This window comes from Micropterus dolomieu, linkage group LG05 (genome assembly GCF_021292245.1).
Source record: "Micropterus dolomieu isolate WLL.071019.BEF.003 ecotype Adirondacks linkage group LG05, ASM2129224v1, whole genome shotgun sequence".
NCBI lineage: Eukaryota > Metazoa > Chordata > Actinopteri > Centrarchiformes > Centrarchidae > Micropterus > Micropterus dolomieu.
Genome location: NC_060154.1, coordinates 16,676,067 through 16,696,003, shown reverse-complemented (window position 1 = coordinate 16,696,003; position 19,937 = coordinate 16,676,067). Strand labels below are relative to the sequence as shown.

Below are 19,937 nucleotides of genomic sequence, written 5' to 3'. Positions count from 1 at the left end.
TTGCCCAGCAGCTGCCCAGAAGGTTAACTGAGGTTAAAATAGTGTTGCTGAAATGACTGGTCAAGCTAAAAAACAGACATTTTGTAATGTTATTCTCTTGAATACTCCGAGGACAAGCAAACAGCAGTATGTAACATTGGTGTTTCACCTTAGGATTTCTATGTATTGTTCCTTTTGAACAGGTTAATGTTGAGATACTGAATTATTTATTTAGTGAGCTTTTAGCTTTTTAACAGTTTATCTTTTCAACTACATAGGCATTGAATACAGGGATATATGTCACAATTTCCCAGCTGTTATTAAGAGAAAAAGCAACTCCACCACAGAACATGTGTCCCTGTAGACGGAGCAGGACACACTCTTACCAAGCTGCTTTAAAGGCACATTGTGAGCCTTTGTATGTGAGAAAGAAATACCCTTTTTTTCAAAATGACATTTTGCAGAGGACAATTAAAGCAATTTAATTTAATATTATATGGAAATTTACAAAAATGGATCCATATGATTTAAACATTTGGCCACACTATAAGATTGTAACTAAAAATAATACATTGGTCCATGGGTAAGATGGGGTCTGAAATGGTCCAAACTTAAAGTGCCCTGTCTGCAGTATTCGAAAACCTAATGTCAGCCCTATCAGCTAGCATTAGCATAAGTGAAACATAACTCTGCATTACTGGAGGCTTGTTGACACCCCTACCACGGAGAGACTGCTGAACAGTGGTGCTATCCACAACTGACCACAATCCCGTAACAACGCCAACTGCTACATTATCAAAGATTCTCCATAATTATGAACCAGTTGGTCACATGCTCTGGCCTCACATTCATTCCTTACTTTCATTTCATTGTTTTTGCCTTAATCTGCAGAAATTATAAGGGAGGATGCACTGGCAACCTGTCCAGGGTGTACCCCGCCTTTTGCCCGATGTAAACTGGGATTGGCTCCAGCCCCCCCCGCCCCAGTATGCAGGATAAGCGGTTGATGATGGATGGATGGATAAAGTGACCCCAAAGTCCCTTCCTGCAATTGTCACTGAAGTGTGCTTGCGCAGAATTCATGGAACTTTCACTGCCCCCTGGTGAAAACTTAGACACAAATCCTGACTTTGGTGTTAAGAGTTACAAAATATTTAATTAGATGTCCTATTGATCCCTATGCTACCAACTAAAATCTGTAAATTTCCCATCGACATACTTTCAATATTTTAAATTCAACTTCTGTTTTGTTTAAATTCAAACGTTGTTTGTAGGTAGACTAAACAGCTACTACATTTTTAATAGGCTACATGTTTACATTATGATTGTCAGTTCATGTCAGCATGCCAGAAGCAATGATGAAGTCATGCAAAATGAATGTAGGTCAAATGACTGATTTCTTCAGTTGCTTATACAGGCTGTAGACTCACACAAGCATGTGAAATATATGACATATGATGTTGTTTGAGAAACAGAAACACACAGCGAGAGGTAGATGGGCCTTTCTTTAGGATTAGAAAACTGAAAGCTCATCCTCCTCCATACATTTGGCACACTTAACACTTTGGCTCAGAATCAGAGTATGTATGTTTGCGTGAACAATGTCCTAAATTGCAAGAATTATTTGTAGGGAATTGGCACAGGCTGAATTGACACAAGAGCTCCAGTTTGTATATACTTTTTATAAGCATTTTTTAGAACTTTTTGGCTATTAAGAAATTAGTAGAAATTAATGGAGTTCTGTCACATGATTATAGTGGGGTAATAAACATACAACATTCCAGTTACACTGAAAGAATTTGCAGTAGTATTTGACACCATCAGGGACAATAATGCTTTTTAGAAATACAAACAGAGCTCCACCTATTTCGTCTCCCTCCCCAGTGTGGCTGAATGTGAAAAATTTGTTTCTCTCAACATCCTCGAAATAATAAGAACATTCGTGCCATGTTTCAGAATTTGCTTTTATCTATTCCACATGTTATATCATATTGGAACCTATTTGTAAATGACATTGATTGGAAAAACGTTTGGATGATTCATCACAAATACCTGAAACAAGATGAAGGACATGTCATGTTGTGTCATTTAGAATGATTCACAGATTACCCTGTTCATCACTGGTTAAATTTAAAAGATATCAATACAAACTCTTCTTTCTGTGAAGACCACCCAGAAACTGTTTTGCACCTCTGTCTTGGCAAAACTTCAGCAGACTCATCATTGACCATATTTGTAGATATTTTGCATTAAGGTGGGATGTGGTATTTTGGTTCTTTATAATAAATTTATAACTTCTAATAGCAAAATTCCACATTCATACATGTGAATTCAGAAGTAAAAAAAACAAACTTTGCATTTCATGAGGTTATGTCAATTTAATTTCTAAATCCAACAACAAAAAGGCTGTGAAAATTGTCAACATGGGTAATATAGGCTACCCCTGGCAAAGTTTTAATTATTTGTGTCTTATATATTTTAGACTGTTAGGTGTTCCTCTGTGGGCAATAAAGATTTGAAAAGGAAAAAAGATCGTCGGAGGGGCACGGCAGACAGGCATGCGCACTAATGTCAGCTTTTTAGGCGAAACAGTCCCCTTTACAAACGGGTTGAAGGGCTCTGAACCAACCCAACCAACGGAGACACTAGCCAATCAGAGGCAGAACTGTCGGAAAGCTGATGGGGGGGAAAAAATAAATTACGCGTCCAGCCGATTTGAACGACTTCCTGGTCCGGCAAAATCTTACATTATCGCGATATACAGCCTGTTGCGATTCAGTGGCTGGGGCCTGACGCTGGAATGCGAAACTACAAGTTATTTAGCCGAAACAATCAATTGACAGATCTCGGCGTACCACTTCAGAAATATCACAGCTCTCGTCGGGACTCAGCTATGGTCCGGGACATGAGGGACAGTCACAACATATGGTAAGTTTTATAAAGCCGTCGCTAACGCTCGCTGACTTTAGCATCGTTAGCTAGCTAAATCCATCAGCACCCAGGTTTGTGACAGCTGACCAGCCAAGAGGACCAAGCTAAGGTTAGCATTAGCAAAGTTAGCTGGCAGGCAGTTGACGAATTGAGTTAATCTTATTTGAACATACGACTTGTTTAGGAGATTGTGTTGCAGAGTAATTTACGGGCATACTTCGGACTGTCACATAGGAATGGTAATTTTGTTTCCTGTCGTAGCCACACAGCACACCGGTGTGGTGGTTTGTTTGAGTGATACGTGCACTAAAGGCTAACTGATACTGAAAACTAGCCTGCTAGCTAGCGATGGTATGTCGTTGTTGCTTGGTGCAAAAGTGGCTACAACAAACAACAACAGACTGACAGGCACCCTGCTAGCACTCGTGTGCTAATGTGAATGAGTACTGGTAACGTAGGCGTGATTTCTTTGTGTTCGTGTTATATTCCGGATGTTTCCCTTGTTTTGATTGATAAATTAAGCTGTTTTGAAAACTCAGGTTGACATGTTTCACAAAGACGATTTAATTGATAGGTTCGCTTTAATTAGTGCTGACACATTGGGTGTGTGACAGATTCTTCGCCGTGCTAATAGGATTATTGTGAGCATTGCCTTGACATTTGAGTGTTGTCTTCAGTTTTTTGTCACCTCTGCGTCTCCAGGGGATGAAACGAGATCGGTTATATCAGCATTTGCCGCTTTGGGCTCGTTGACTCTGTGGGCTGAGGATGGCGCAGGGAGGCTCTCAGCTCGACTACAACATCCTGCAGGACCTCAAACAGCGTTTCCCAGAGATCCCAGAGGGGGTAGTGTCACATTGCCTTCTGCAGGTACACACACATACACACACACATTTAGTCCTGCATATGCTCAAAAAACTGTTTGAAGAATGTTCAGAAATTGTAACCGTAAAGAAGGTTGTTTTAGGGAGAGAGATGAGATGAGAGAGGGAGGGATATATTGCTAAATTGGAATTATCTGGTTACCAACTTCTAGTTTTAATAATGTATACTGGACAAGACAGTAAGATGAGTAGTTAAAAGACTCATGGTGATCCACACTGCATGACTGAGACACATCTTTGTTACTGTCTTAGAACAATAATAACCTGGATCTCTGCTGCCACCTGCTGGCTCTGGAGAGTAATAGATACCTGTATGGAGACTTCCATCACAGTCCGGAGGAGGGACGGCTGAGCCGAAACCATATGCTACACATTAGCCTGGGCTACCCAGGCTCAGAGGCAAGCAAGGCAAATGGAGGAGCAGCTGGTGTAGGGCGCTCCCTAGTGCACAGCACCAGTGATAGTCACATCGAACCCCAGCGGCCCAGTTACCCTGAGCCACTGTCGGCCCCTGCCACCATGGCCCCCTCCCCAGGTTACAATCCTTTCTTCATGAACGATCAGAGCCGGTCTGCTAGCACTCCCACCCCTCCACCCACAATTCAGGGCATGTCTCCTACATACTCCCCAGTCCCACGTTATACTATGAACCCTATAACAGTCACACTTGCGCAAAGTATACCCAGTGTCCCACAGGCTCTGCAGATACCTCCGGGGCACTACGCTAACAGCACCCTGTATATTCGACCCTCGCCCTCCCAGAGTCCACAGCCGGCACCCTGGTCCTCCTCAGGGGCACCCGTGTATCAGCATCAGCAGTCCCCCTACAGTACTCCCACATATGGTTCTCCTTACAGCTCTCCGCAGCATCAGGTCCAGCCACCACAACCCCAGCCCCAGCCTCAACCCCAGCACCAGCACCAGCAGTATGTCTTCCTCCCGATTAGCTCCCCAAACGTTCCCAGCATGCCCTACCATCACCAGCAACAACCCCAGCAACAGCCAGCAATTTACAGACCCTACCACACAAAAAGTTCCCTAAAGAACCCAATAGAAATTACCCTGGAGGGTCCACGACCTCGCAGCAACTCTCCTGTGCACAATCCCCACTCCCAGGGAGCGCTTTACATGGCCACCAGCCCCTCGCCCAGCTCCCCTTCAAGGGGTATCGCGATGAGTGGACCTCCTGGCCCAGCAACCTTCCACCCTGGGATGTACCTCCAGCATCAGGGCCCTGCAAGGCCTCGGCCTGCCTCCTCTCCTCAACCAGGCCAGTCAGCCTACACCTTCAAAATCAAAGTGTCCCCTGGAGGCCAGGCCCAGAGGCCACCAAGCTCACCTCCTGTGGCCGAAGCAGAGTCTCTTCTGAACATAGTAGACCAAGGGGAGCACAATGCAGCCCCAGCACCCATCTTGCCCATCTCTGCTCTACCAGGGAACGTTGCCAGTCAATTTCAGCATATGCCTCGACGTTCAAGTTCAGGCTCTGATGACTATGCCTACACACAAGGTAAGGGATTCTCATTTGTTTTTTCTATTGCTCTGCGTGTGTGTGCCTTTCTGTCACTAGCCTTCAGCCCAGTGGTTCTCAAAAGTTCATGCATTTATTAAATTGTTCAGCCCCTCTACCTTAATGTCAGCATTAGGCTTGTTTATTGGTATGAAGTAGTAATGGAGAACTAAAGTGAGAGAAGGATTTACATTTTGTTTGTTCGTTTTTTTTTCCCCCTTCAGCTCTACTGCTCCATCAGCGGGCCAGGATGGAGCGTCTACTGAAGGAACTGCTGCTAGAGAAGCAGAAACTAGAGCAACTGAAGGCCGATGTCAACAATATGGAATATGACGCCCTTCAAAGACGCTTTCGACGAGTCAACTCCACCAGTTTGATACCCAAAGTAAGGACTAATCGTGTATTTGGAGTTGGACTCTCACAAACATTGTTTGCTCTTTATAATTTGATGTCTCTGCAAATCTTTTTATGCTTTCAGCTAGCTTGTAACTGACATTCTGGGTTTGAATCAGGCTTTGGACTTGGGTCATGGGTGCTGTTTAAAAGGCAGGAAAAAGAATCGTACAAAGTGATGTGTAAAACCTGTAGAAGACATTTGAAATGAGGAATGGGGGGATATTTGGTGGTCTATTTTTGTTTAATCTAACTGGGTTGTGTGTTTGCACCGGCTGCAGCCTGAAGAGATGACCCGATTGCGGAGTCTGAACAGACAGCTTCAGATTGATATCGACTGTACCCTGAAGGAGACAGATCTTCTGCAGTCTAGAGGTATACGTACACATACACACGCACACACATAAATGCACAGTCCTACACATAACCTTTTGAAGTGTGTCTCTGATTTATTTGAAAGCATTGATCTTGAAAGAGCCAAGCCCAGAAGCAGACAAAGTTGGGTCCAAAGTGATTGATGAGGCTTCATCACATAGGAGATGCTGCATACAGATGCAGCGTTCTAAAATGACTGCTGGTCCATGACAGGACCCAGGCTGTTCCATGGTTGTCCCTCATTGGGCTCGTGCGCTGTGACTGGCTGGCACATGATTGTTGTTGATTACGTGATTGATAACGGCGTTGTCACAAAATGCCACACAGTATGTGGATATTAGTTCCAGTGCTTTATATATTTACCCTTAGGCCTTGTTCACACTACACGATTTTAAGCCGATTTGCTGGTCAGCGAGCTCGGTGACCGTCAGGGTTATATCTGCGGCCGCCAGTCGTTATGTGTGAACTACTCAATGATGCATCAGAACAGTTTCCCAACACATCACTGACACATCGCAGACGCCAACTAGATATCTAGCATACCAAATATCTGGAGGAGTCGGGCAACTCGACATCCACATAATTGCTATCTTTATAATAACAAACAGCTGTTTTGCTTGTAGGTTTGCGTCATTTCACATGTCACGCGTGTTTTCTTGAAAAAACGTTGTTTGGAGACCAGCGTCGGGTGACACAGCTGCAGTCAGCTCGTGTAGCTTGTGTGACCCCCTGTTACCAGTCACGAAGTGTGAACGCCACAACGACTTCAAGACTCCCGTCACAAGACGGCAAGTTGTATAGTCTGATCAGCATGGGGATCGGCTGACACTAAAAGTCGTGTAGTCTTCACAAGCCTATAGTGGTGTTTTGAGAGGCTGAAACAGTCTAACTGGCAGCAGGCTCATGAGTGTGACTAATTTACTTGCAATCAGCCCAGTGCCCATTGGTGATTTTAGATTAGGTTCTTAAGCATGTCTAAATTAATCTCAGCACCCCCTAAAACATTTCTTAAATTGTTATTATTATTCCCCGCAACCCTATACGCAGGACAAGCGGTTAACAATGGATGGATGGATGATGATTATTATTAAAAATAATTTTTGGCCCTCGGGTTAGTTTCAGGGCTTAATTGTGCTTGATCCTGCAGAACCGGGTCCAGTACCTCCTAGAATGTAACTGGCAACTACATGATCCAGAATATCCTTTGTCACTATGAAAATCTGAAAGCCCAACATATACAGGTAAACACATCTGTAGGTGGTGTAATGCTTTTTGGTGTCTAAATAATGTTGGCATAGGATTACTGTAAGCCCCACAGCTAAACAAATGGGTGTTTTTGCTGTGAAATGAGTTTGGCTAAATTAAGCGTAATTAATGCGCATGTCGGTGCAGAGTTGTCCATAGTACTGAAACGGAGCGGAGGAGAACGACAGACGGAACACGTCACTTAGTTTAGTTTCTTAGCCTTCTTGGTTTTTGTCGTTGTAAATAAAACTTTCAGCCCCAACTTTCCCCTATTGGAGAGAGATTATTTTTTCTTATGATCTTGTATATTATTTTATCTGTGTCTATCTGTATAATAGCACAAAAAATGTTATTTTGCGCTTGCTTTGGTAATGTAAACTGTGAACAGCTGTTTCTAACCAACTCCACCTGCTGATTTTCAGTGATTTATTGTGAATACTCTGATTAAAAAATGTAAATAAATAATACTTTGTTTGTGATGACCATTTAGTTTAGTATGAGCATCACAGATGACAGGATGTAGACGCGATGTAGATTTCTGCATGCGCAGTGTGAATGTGGTAGTGGTTTGAATTAGGGAAGAAAACATTATGACAGAAGCAGAACAAGAATTGAGGAGAGCTGTCTGTCATGTTCTTTTAACAGTTGCTCAGTACACTGAGGAAAATTTTGAACCGTACTATGTTTTGAGGTTGCAGATGACCAGATAATGGCCCTTGCACACACACAGTAAATGCTTTCCTGATTCATACTGCTACCACATTCACATTTGCAAGTCCCCTGCGTATCTACTTCCCGTTGTCCGTACTAATCCGCCAAAGCAGGATTCATGTGTGCAGGAATTGACTACTCAACTTATCATCTAATAATAATTATCAATTTCTTATCATATTTATTTATTTTTATATTTCCACATTAATTTTTTTTATTCTTTTACAGATTTGTTTTTATGGCCTCCTATGATGAAAGAGACAGAGAGGCCCTAATATTTATTGATATCACAAATACTCTGCTTCATTATCCTGTTAGGCCATTTTCTAGCTGCATACAATATGATTGAGAAATTATAGGAAAGAGAGAGCGGGAAGAACCAGGTGAGAAAGTGGACAGAGTGTAGTCAAGATTGTCATGTCACCTTCTCATTAGGGGCTGAGCCCCTGTAAAGGTGTGATCCTAGAATTGCCTCTGCAATTGCCAATGAACATTTGGACCGTGGACTTCCTGTAAAAAAAATCCTGGAGCATTCTTCTGCTTTGTTTCCGTCTTCCAAAATGCTTTTTGGCAAACACTCAGGTTGTTTTTAAAACTGGCTTTCTATATGCCTGTCTTTTTATAAAGATGCAAAAGGGGAAGCGCCCGGGTAGCAGTTGTGATATGTACAGTGTCTCTCTTTTGAGCCTTTGAAAGCTGGCTTCCCCTCACCAGTGCCCTACTCACACTCAATGTGTAGAGGTTGGCCTTCTCCGTCAATGAATGAATCTGAACTTAAAGCAAAAAAAAAGTTGGATTAACAATGCTTGTTTATGCATTGTAATTCTTTCAATGTTAAACTATAAAAGCTCATGTCTTTGTTGGCAGACAATGAAAATAAATGTTCAAAATTAGGGCTTATTAGTTACACAGGTTGATACAACTATGTATTAGTGTTCCTGTTATTAATGTAGAAATATTATTTAATTATTTGCGTTCTTTGTTTTTGGTGGCTTGTAAAATATTTGATACTTGGGTCTGTGACCAGTGTTTTGAACGGCCAAAACTCACAGTTGTAGAGAATAGTTGAAAGGGTGGATGTTGTTGTAGGACTTTAATCGTGTTTAATTGTCTGGGTTTGTAAATGGGTAATTTGTGTGAGTGATCTTTGCATGCCCCTTGAAGCTCAGCTTTCATACACTCAGAAAGCAGCTTATTGAGGTAAAGAACTTTGCTTCCAGAAGATTCTATCCACTTGGGTTTAATCGGTACAACATGTTAACATCTGGCTGTAAGCCTGTAGCTGTTAGGTCTATATTTCTTTGTGATGCTGATAAAACTATGCTAGTCAACAATAAAATCAAAAATATGTTGAGAATTGTGTTATCAATCTGAAAGGGACAAGGCACCCCATTGGCCATATAAACACTCACGAAGAGTGAGTTTCCTTATGTCATGTTGCAGCAAACTTAAAAATGTGTCTCTCCTGTCCAAGTGAAGCCAGAAAGAACAAGGCGCCATCTTCTGGCAAAATCCTGTAAAAGTGTGAATTGTGGTTGAATTGGCTTATTTATTGTAGCATCGGGGATTGTCCTAGTTGTTCGGACCAAATTAAGCGCTGCATTAACGAAACAAAAGGCACTGTGTTGTTCGGTTGGGGCGTGTTGCTTCGGGTGCTAGTAAGATGATTAAATACAATCCAGGATGGTCGGTTTGAGTAATGGCACCATTCATTTTTCAATCATTGCTTTTTGGATGCCAAAACACTGCAGTGGTTTATAGTACTATGAGACATAATTTTACAACTCAAAGTTATTACAGCAATACTTCTTCTTTCTTACTCTGTCTCGACAAACCTGTGGTTTACGCCGTCACAAATTAGTCATGATTTTGATTGGCCAATGTAGTGCATATCTAAGTGATGTCTTATTACGTTAACTGTGGTGCAACTACCCTGGGTCTTGTTTTTGCTGGAGTCCCCTGCGTTTCAATGAATGAGGAGGCTGTTATTGTCGACCTGAACACGGCCGTCTGTGTCTAGTGACAAACTTCTGTGTCTGGTTTCTGCTTTCCTCCACAGGGAAGTTTGACCCAAAAGCAATGAACAACTTTTATGACAACATTCAGCCAGGTCCAGTGGTTCCGCCCAAACCTGGGAGGAAAGGTAAGAATTGTCCAACGCAGTTTATGGTGTATGTGTAAAGAAGAGGGGAAGGAAAAAAAATAAAGGTTCTACAGGGTAAAATTATGCGTTATAACTGTCACCAATATGTAGACTTTAATGCAAGACCATTAAGGTAATTACTTGCATACTGTATTTGTCTTATTCAGCTTATTATTCATGTTGAAGATTTGGGACATTTTTATTTGAAAGCCGAGACTAAAAGCTTAACTGACTTTGGTCTGTATTGACCTTCACCAATCTGTTGGCATGGAAACTAGATGAGAAATCTTGCTGTTTGGTGAAAGCCCGTGTCAATCAACATTTATAGGCTACTGAATGGTTGTTGCTTGAATGCATGCCTCACATGTCTGTTTAGTGACAGTCATGGTTAATTCCAGCCCAGAGTGGATGACACTTAAATTGTTGTTGCTTTAAGCACACTGTCACATGAACAAACAGCCCTTTTCTCCCTTGTTCTTGTTAGAAGAGGAGCAGGGCTCCAAGCCAGTACCAGGGCCCCAGAGGGACGAGGACTTCGAAGGCGCCCAGTGGAACTGTGAAAGCTGCACCTTCCTCAACCACCCTGCACTCAACCGCTGTGAACAGTGCGAGATGCCGCGCTATACTTGAGCTTAGCGCTGTGCTGTATTGCCCGCCCCTGCCCCGTCCCCTGCCAATCATTGGATAGTAAAAGCCGACCCTCCAAAATCTGCAGAATCTATCTAGAGGTCTTCCCCTGTCAATCAATATATAAGCCCCTCTTACCTGCTGAGGAAGAGCCACTATCCCTCTCTGCCCACTTGTCCTGCTCCCATCTACTACTTCTGTGCACTTTGACCCTTGTTTCCATTGGGGGATGATGATCCTTTTTTTTTTTTAGGACAGCAGGAGACTCTTCTCATGTCACATGTATAGAAGATGGAGTGACACACTGCGACTCTGGCAGTGGGTAGGATGGGGCTTCAGAAAGGTCAAAGTGATTGCCGACTGAGGAGCTACGGATTACCTAGAGAACATTCCACACAGAATGAGTGGCTGCCCTGTTTACACAAAGTACCCATTCCTGAACTCAAAATGGAGGCACTTCCACTTTATTCCAGGACCTGTAACTCCCTCTCTGACAGTGGAACAATGAAAGCAATGGTATATGTATACTCTAATGCGAAACGTAGACTGTACACTGTATCTGGCTCTGTATTGGAGCTCATTTCACTGAAGGAAGAACACTAAAGACACTTGCATATGAGTATATTCCTGGTACTTTTATGCATATTATGCCACCCTGTATTATGTGTTCGAAAGATGTTGACGATTTCCTGTGCAAATGCCTCAACTTGCTGTACTTAATAAAGGAGCTGATTCTATGTGACTTGACCATGCGCAGCTGGCACGTCTGCATAGTTTGTCATAATTCACAGATGCTCCTTTTTTTTATTTTTATTTTTTTTTCTTCCCTGCCAAAATGAACCAAACACACTTTTTTTTTTTTTTTTTTTTTTTTCTTTCCTCCAGTACATGATTTTATTATGTTAGAGTCCAACTAATGGGAATCAGAAACACAACAGCAAATGGTAGTGGCATGCATACACTGACTCGCTTTCACTAATGTTGCAAGAGGGAGTTGGAGAAGTTTCGGACCACCTTGAATGAGGTTTGAGAAGACCGGTATTAGGAAAGCAGATCAGTGCAGGTCTCCTGCCCGCATAGGTCTTACCTCTCCTCACCACACTGTCCCCCTTCAGGTTTGAAACTTCTTTTCTTGATTGAGCCATTGTGTTCATAATGCATGCATATCACTTTACACTCTGGCATCTCCTAAAGCACTTTATCATGGGCCTTAACTTGGATGTGAAAACTAAAAAGTATGCTGACCTGTTCAATAACTACAATGGTTTTCTGCTACAGCCTCTCTCCCTATCTGAAGCGGAACAATCTATCTGTTTACACTTATTGGTGCTTACTTTACTGAGAGCATTCCCATTTCCTACAGGGTGAGACGAGCAACAGGCATCACATGGTGTGTGAGGGGTGTAAACACATGCTGGGTGGTATGATCAGGCAGACATGCTCACACACTCAGCAGACATGGTCATTTGCCATCTTCCTTCCCACTGGTCTTCTTGAAATGAATATTACTTTATTACGCTTACTGCACATACTTACATATAATACAACTTTTTATTTATCAAAAAGCAGGTATAACTTGGGTTATGCAGCCAAAGGTTTTACCACTGACACTTTCCTCTCACCAGTATGATATCATTTAGAAGGTGGCTGTGGAATGTTTTACAGTCATAGGAAGCCTCTGTTTATTATAAGTAGATCTGACCCTGTAAATAGACTCAAATAGGAGAGGAACACATAAAGCTAGTCCTTTTAAGCTTTATGACATACGTTTCCCATTTTTTCTGGCGGAAGGAGGCTAGGTCAAGTTCCAGATGTAATGTATCTCTGGGGAAATGTAGCATGTCGCATTTCCTTAGGTGTGCCCTGTCTTCCATCACTTTGTCATCCTCACTTCAATAGGATGTTTTCATCCCTGGATCCGTTCCTTCCCTGATTGGCCTGAGTTTGCATCATTCTTTGCCTTCTCTGCTCTGATTTAGTTAATTAGCCCACCAATTCGTCCTGGTATGGGGTCAATCCATCTGTTCCTTCCAGGTTTTCTGCCCAAATCTAAGACCTACTGGAGTTCCACATAAAGGGGACACAGACTTATCTGAGTGGTGGCGTTCTCTCCCAAATTTAACTGGCTGCTTTTGGATTTCTTTTATACACAGCCTGGTTTGCGGCCAAAACTTCAAAGAGCATGGGGATTCGGTCCAATAAGTGAGGATAGTCTTTGATACAATAAGTATCAAATGAAAGAGCTCATTTTCCTGTCATTAAACTAACAATAAGCATTTGTTTTTCCTATTTTTCTGTGGTTGTGCACTGTGTAACAGACAGAAAGGTCCCATTACTGAGAGGACACTGGGTGGAACAGAGGTCTCAGTTTCTTCTTGTCTGAAATATTTTAGTAGTAGTCTTCATAATTCTTGGGGTTGAGGCAATAGAGGATGGCTCCGCCAAAAGAGAAGATGGTGGATCCCCAGGCCAGGCCGTAGCCCCAGTTAAACTCATGGTACACCCTCAGACTGACTGTCTCTATGAACTTGATGGGGAACAGGACCAAGCTGCATACCTGGAGCACCACTGCAAAGGAAAAGGGGAAAGGGAGTAAGATATATAGAATTATAAAGATTAAAACAAAACTGGAAGGAGAGAGGTACAAGGCATTCTGACCACTAAAATCCTTTATTTAAACAGTGCCATGGCTCTTTCACCTGACAGCCAGCCTACCATGGATATGGATGGACAATCATTGCTTTGTATTTTTGGACTATCCATCAGCTCTTCCTTGTTTTCTTTTTTAGTGTGCTTTTTTTGCATCCAATAACAGAATCTTTTTACGTACCGGCAGAGAACAGCATGACAGCCACAGGCTTATAGCAGCGACTCCTGGAGCTGAAGCACAGGGAGATCAGCGCCACGAGGAAGGAGAGCAGGGTGAGGGCTGCCCCCCCTAACAGTAAGGCCAGTGTGGCAATCTGCCAGTCTGAGACAAACACACACACACACAGGGAAGTTGGGGGGGGTAGAGGCATGAAATCACACTGAGATAGCGAGTGACATAAGTAGCTAAAACAGGGTTACTCTGGAGGGCAGTGTCTGTGCTGCTGACAGGAGGGAGGAAAGCGGATAGGCAGCACAATAGGTCACAGGCCATGTTGGTGAGCCACAGTAACACTGCCATGCTCCATCTCACACAGGAGAAAAATGATTCCCTGAGGTTTGTGGCGAATTAGTGTAAACAAACTTATTTTTGTGGTTCAGAGGCTGAGGCAACTCCTTGTGCATATTCGGGGGAGCTGGCAATAGCTCATAATGTTTTGATGTGAATCCCTAGGGATCCACGGCCAATGGCAAGAGGAAGAATGTGAACCATGCAGTGAATAACCCTCAAACCGAACACAGTGGTTTCTGGCTGACAAGAAACAAACAGATGCACACACACGCCTGGCTACGCACGGATGTCAGCAATTCAGTAATGGATCCCAGTGCAGCAGAAAAGTGATTCTGTGAGGTGACTCAGATAATGAGTATCCCTGCCTGATGGCTGATGCCAGCTCAGCAGCATTCTCAGCATTTCAGTCAGATTTACTCCAAAAACACTTAACTGGAAATAACTGTCGCCTTAATCTCGCTTGCCTATCCTTGTTGGAAGGCCAAAGTGAGAACAAAATAGTTTGTTCAGAAGAAATCACTACAGCAGAAAGGGCACATTTGAGAAAAACGTTTTTTTAGAGACTTAATTAGCCATGGGATGTTAACTGAGGATGGATGAGAGACACATACTATGTTATTGTTTAGAGATTAAGGGTCTCTTTCATAGCTTGAATGTGTACTTGCGGAAACAGGAGGTCTATATGTAAACAGGCAGAGGATATTATGATGAGGCATTTGATTACACTGGAGGAAATCATTTAAAGTACAGTGGGTGGGAAGAAAATAACATCAAAGCATAAAGGGATTGGGCCCAGCAAAAGTAATTCAGCATTACAGTGGTTGGAGACGTTCAAAATAAAAGACTTTAGAAGATGTTTTGTCTTTTTTTTTTACAAACTATACATGGTTTTGTCTATTATGGAACCCAGGAAAATAAAAAAAGATTATACATTGCAATGAATTTCCTCTATTGAGGCAGAAAATCATTAAAACATTCACCAGAGGAGAGAAAGTGACGGAACATAAGCTGCTTAAAATACAGTTCCCACTCTTGTTGGAGGGAAACTTTATTCCAGGGGCCAAGCAGCTCAAATATAAACAAACATCAACTACTCTTGACCAAATATGGCTCAGGATTTAGAGTTTAAAAATGGGCCCTGTCACCACAGGATGTTGGAAAGAGCCCACAAAAAGCAGAGCACCCGCTCCCTCCAGCTTGCAGGGCACAGGACCCCCTTAAAGCCTGGCCCCTTGACTTTCTCTTCCACTGCCTCGCTGGCTGTCTCTCAGCAAAGGGCCACAGTGACTTGACCTGTAGTTGGTGAGATATCTTCCCCAGGTCAGTTTGGTGCCTTCAGCCCAGCCAGTCTGCAACCGAGAGCCTTATCAGAGCGCCCATGAAACAGCAGGATGCAGAAAGTCATCTCATTTCAGATTTGGAACAGACCCTGTACGCTGTGCAAGAAACACAGCCAGAGTTGGGAGTGCTTAAAGGCTTTGACGAGCAGGAAGTGCCAAACTATTAATCTCAGCCTTGCATGATGACAGATGGAAAAGGAGATACAGTACACAAGATCCAATCTGAGAATTAATTACGGTCCCACGTGTGCATGTCAGAGACTGCTGAAGTGCTGATCAAAAAAATCCTTCAGGGGCCCAATTTTGTTTGTTTGTCTGAGACAATGGTGGAAGATCTGTGTCACAGAAGAGCCTTGAGTGTCTCTCTTACTGTCACACACACTAAGTCTCACTCTCAGTGAGGAGGAAGATGTTTAAGAAGCAGGAAGATCTTCAGCCACAGGTCTCTGGTTCAAGCAATGAGCAAGATGCTGAGTGTTTACAAGTTCTCTGTATCCAACATTGTGCTGTGACCTTGTGCTTAAAAGAGAGGAGAATCACCCAAATGTGGGGTCGATAACATATTACATTATTAATAGGCTATGCTTAGCGATCACTGAGACGGACTCGCTCACATGCTGGCTCCACATTCGTCCCTTCATCTCGCACCGACCTGGCACCCACAGATGCCGCTCTTGCACGACCGTTCCACATTCATAGCCCTTTGTCAAGCTTGTATCTTTTATACTTGACCTCCGACCCGATGCCTAAATGCACGTGTGTGTGAGAGAGAGAAAAACTGAGTGGAAGTGATACCCTTTGTGTCTGTTTATTTTAAACACTTCATGAGCATGTAACAAGGCAATATCTCATGCCCCCTTTCTAATTCAAACTGCATATTATTGTGGTTTCCCAGACAAGCACACATGCAGGCCTCGCAGAGCAAGCTCGAAACATCTGAGCGGCCAGCTGGTGTTTCAAACTAACAGGATTTATTTAATGCCCAGAGCATGACACTGAGGAAATATTGGGGGGCCGACGAGGGGGGGTAGAAACTGATTACTGGGATTCAAATCAATAAGCCTAGCCAAGCACAAGCCTGAGGAAATGGGAAGTTTGCTGTGTGCATTTACTGTGGTATGCTGCTGCTGCTGCTGCTGCTGAGAGCTAAGAGCTGACACGGAGACTGCATGTCTTTATATGGCACCAAAGTGCACTTTGTCTGCGCTGACAGAGGAGGATCGGGGCCAGCGTGACCCTCAGTTACTCATCTCTCAGACAGAAAGAAAACATTTTGTCAGACTAACAAAAACACAATTCACCACTCAGCACACAGGGGGAGGTCAGAGGCAGCCAAAATTGAAATATATATATAGCAACACACACACATAAAAATGAAGCAAGCTGTAGTTGGTAGTGTATTGTGAGATAAACCTAGACATAAACCTGCATAATATTATATTTGCAGAACAGAGCTTAACAACTGACAAGCAGGGACAACTTTTAGTGATTTTTAGCTACAGTGCGGGAACACACAAAAAAAAGCTCTGCGGTAAATGTTAGCTTTAGGAAGCGTTTAACTTTTAGTTTCTCTCGTCACTTTTTGAGGATTTAGTTTGTAGCATTTGTAATGGACTGGATTATAGGCCTACTGTAAAGTGTTTATGTTATTTTGTCCACCTTAAAATCCAGCGTAACCTCAAAGAGCAATGTGCCTCGTCTCAATAAAGGTAAAATGTGCCTCATGTCTAAATAACATTATAAGCATCACAAATTGAATTAGCCTACATTAGATATGTATATACCAGGTTTCATAGAACAAGGCTTAAATTAATGTGTCCCTGAAATCATGCTTGCTTCTTATTCATGCTGTTCATATAATGATAGTGGCATGTTCTCAATCATCTTCTTTTTTTTTTAAATCATTGAATGACCAGCTGTGATGGAAATATGAAATGCTTCCAGAATAAACCCTTGCAGGACTCCATAAAGAAGTTTCCTTAATAGAGAAAATCAGCATTTCTGGAGGGCTTTGCCTGTTTCCCTGGTTACTAATCTCCAGGCATCTGGATCTCTGGGGAGTTCTCTGCTCTGAGTTGCCCTAGCTCCTTGGCCGGTGAAGAAACCCACACAAAGGCTCATTTTGTGAGCAACAAAAGGCCAAATGAAACCCCAGCTGGACCGCTCCTGGCGAGGCAGAATTCCCACATCATTCAGTGGCGCACTTGGGCAAATGTTCCCGAAGAAAAGTTAACTAGACTACAAAATGTGTCTTGATCATCAGACTTTGCGACTCAAAGATAAACTTTTTCAAATAGGCTATAGTCGATTATTTCCCTCTTGGAAAGCAATGTGCAGCTCATTGTTCACTATCTTATTTCATGTAGAAAAGTTCTGCAGTTTAAATTAACCAGGCGATTGCTAATTATAGAAGTAATTAACATTTAGCACTCTCCTGGGTGATGTTTTCTAATTCTCAACCACAGAACAGATTGATTCAGTGGTGCACTAGCTGCAGGGATCCTTTGTTATCCCTGGGCGCTGTGCATCTGACTTTCATTTGAATATGAATGTGGGTGTCTGTCTGCAGCCCCCAAATTCTGCCATTTCAAGGGTGAAACATTGCTAAAACCACAAAACCCAACTGGTTTTAAAAGTTCCAAAACAACATGGTGGCGCATCACCCCATCAGCTTATAAATCAGTGTAGCTATGTAGGCGCGTCTGTCTCACCGGTGGCCAGCGTGCTGTTGCAGGACCACTCCACGGAGCTGACGGGCTTCCAGCAGGACACCCACATGGACAGGTAGAACTGGTCATCCGCCGTGACCCACGCCGGGCTCAACATGGCCCCGATATCCAGGAACAGGGCGAGAAAGACGCACACCAGTCCCACCAACTTCAGGGGCGTCAACGCCGACACACGGACCTCCTCTGTGCCGCTCACGGATGAAGCCATTATCTAAAGTATCTCATTAAAAACAAATAAAACAAGACAAAGACGAAGAACAAGTGTGTTTTCGTGGTGAGGACAGTGTTGTTCCTCAAATCCACAAAAATGAGTCAGGTTTAAGTTGTGCCTGTCCTCCCGTGCCCGTGCCCGTGCTGTGGGTAACAGGATGGGGAGCCGCCGCTCACTCCGCGTCCTGAGTCCTGAGGACGCTGTTGCCGCTGCTGTAGACCCAGCGCTCTGCGGACGGGACAGTGCTGCACATCACTGAAATAACACAGTGCTGCAACTGCTGGGTCCTAGTGCCTATATGTATTTACTTACACAGCTCTGTCTCCCTCTCCCGTCCTCATATTCACTGATAGGAGAAAAAAATAATAACAGTGTAAGCATTGAAGACAGAGGTCTGTGAGACCTGTGGCTTTTCATTGATGGTTAGTGGTGTATTTTAATTATGCTCCTTGACAACCAAACTAATTTAGGCCTACACAATGTAAGTGCTGTGGAATGGATAACAAAAATGCTTTACAAGTCAACTTCTTTGTATAGGGCTCCAATAAGCAGAAGAGCTGATTCAGCAAGTTTTAACAATTATATCTTTATTTTTTGCCTTTTCTCTTCTGAAAGAAGCCATATTCTTTAACTCATACAGTAGTTTAGTTCACAACAGCGACTGAAGTTAGCCAAGAAGGGAAAACACTTCTTACAAAATTGTCAAAAGGCATTCTGGGAAATAAAGACTGAAGAGAAGTAGAGGCAGCTTGATGGAAAATGTGGGGAACTCAATAAATTACAAAACTACACAAAAGGTCGTTTTTTCTTTTATATTATCCAGTCACATCATCCACTGTGGATGCAAATGAGATCGCTCGTTGACCATAATCACTTGCACAGCCTGTACAAACCGTGCATGATGATTTATCAGCTTTGCATTGTGTTTTATTAAAACGTATTCTTAATTTCAAGGTTTAATGTACAGTATAAGTTACTGTCAGTGGATATTGTGGTGACTAAAACATAATGATGATGGTGCAAATGCAGTTTTAGAGGTTCTGCTGCTGTAATTTGGGGGGAAATGGAAAATGTATGTGGAATATGGAAAATGCAGCCACCAAATGTAGACATCCTGAGGAAACAATATTTAATTTATCATGTTTCCTCTTTTAACTCATTATATAAATATGCATGGTTACACATTTGTTTTAGTGGGTTCAACGTTTCACTCCTGTTCTCCTGCAAAACACTTTAGCATACTTCTCCTTCACTCTTCAGTCTCTTTAGGTAAAACTTTGTTTAACATCCCATTTTCTGTCCGTCTCTCTCTCTCTATCTCACACACACACACACACACACACACACACACACATTGTGCTGATGGAAGCTTACACTGACTGCTCATTTTTTTACTAATTGAACCTAGCTAATCCTTTGTCCTTAGGGGAGAATCTCAGAAATTAATTTCAGATTGATAAAAACACGCGCAACCCCACACAACTATATGTACACACACACACACACACACACACACACACACACGACACAAGTTATTTTTGAAGCAAATTAACTTACAGAAATGCGACATTAATATCTGTGTTATACTCCTTGTTAATTTACTGGCTGGTTGGTGAAACCACTGAATTAAAGAAAATAGTGGACGGCTAAATGTGTATTAGCACTTGGGCAGATTTATATTAGAATGGAAAAAAATCTC

At 42.7% G+C, this 19,937-nt stretch overlaps 2 protein-coding genes across 2 annotated transcripts; one reads left to right on the top strand and one right to left on the bottom strand.

Annotated features, from left to right (window-relative positions):
- Positions 1-2,565: 2,565 nt before the first annotated feature.
- Positions 2,566-11,586, top strand: tab3 (TGF-beta activated kinase 1 (MAP3K7) binding protein 3). The gene is made up of 7 exons (XM_046048996.1): positions 2,566-2,907; positions 3,613-3,780; positions 4,047-5,304; positions 5,529-5,689; positions 5,979-6,072; positions 10,088-10,171; positions 10,656-11,586. The coding sequence occupies exons 2-7, from the start codon at positions 3,679-3,681 to the stop codon at positions 10,799-10,801; spliced, it is 1,845 nt and encodes a 614-aa protein (XP_045904952.1). The 5' UTR covers positions 2,566-2,907; positions 3,613-3,678; the 3' UTR covers positions 10,802-11,586.
- A 705-nt stretch (positions 11,587-12,291) lies between these two features.
- On the bottom strand, positions 12,292-18,449 carry tmem47 (transmembrane protein 47). The gene is made up of 3 exons (XM_046050582.1): positions 18,010-18,449; positions 13,629-13,769; positions 12,292-13,366 (listed from the first exon to the last, which is right to left on the bottom strand). The coding sequence occupies exons 1-3, from the start codon at positions 18,233-18,235 to the stop codon at positions 13,188-13,190; spliced, it is 546 nt and encodes a 181-aa protein (XP_045906538.1). The 5' UTR covers positions 18,236-18,449; the 3' UTR covers positions 12,292-13,187.
- Positions 18,450-19,937: the final 1,488 nt, after the last annotated feature.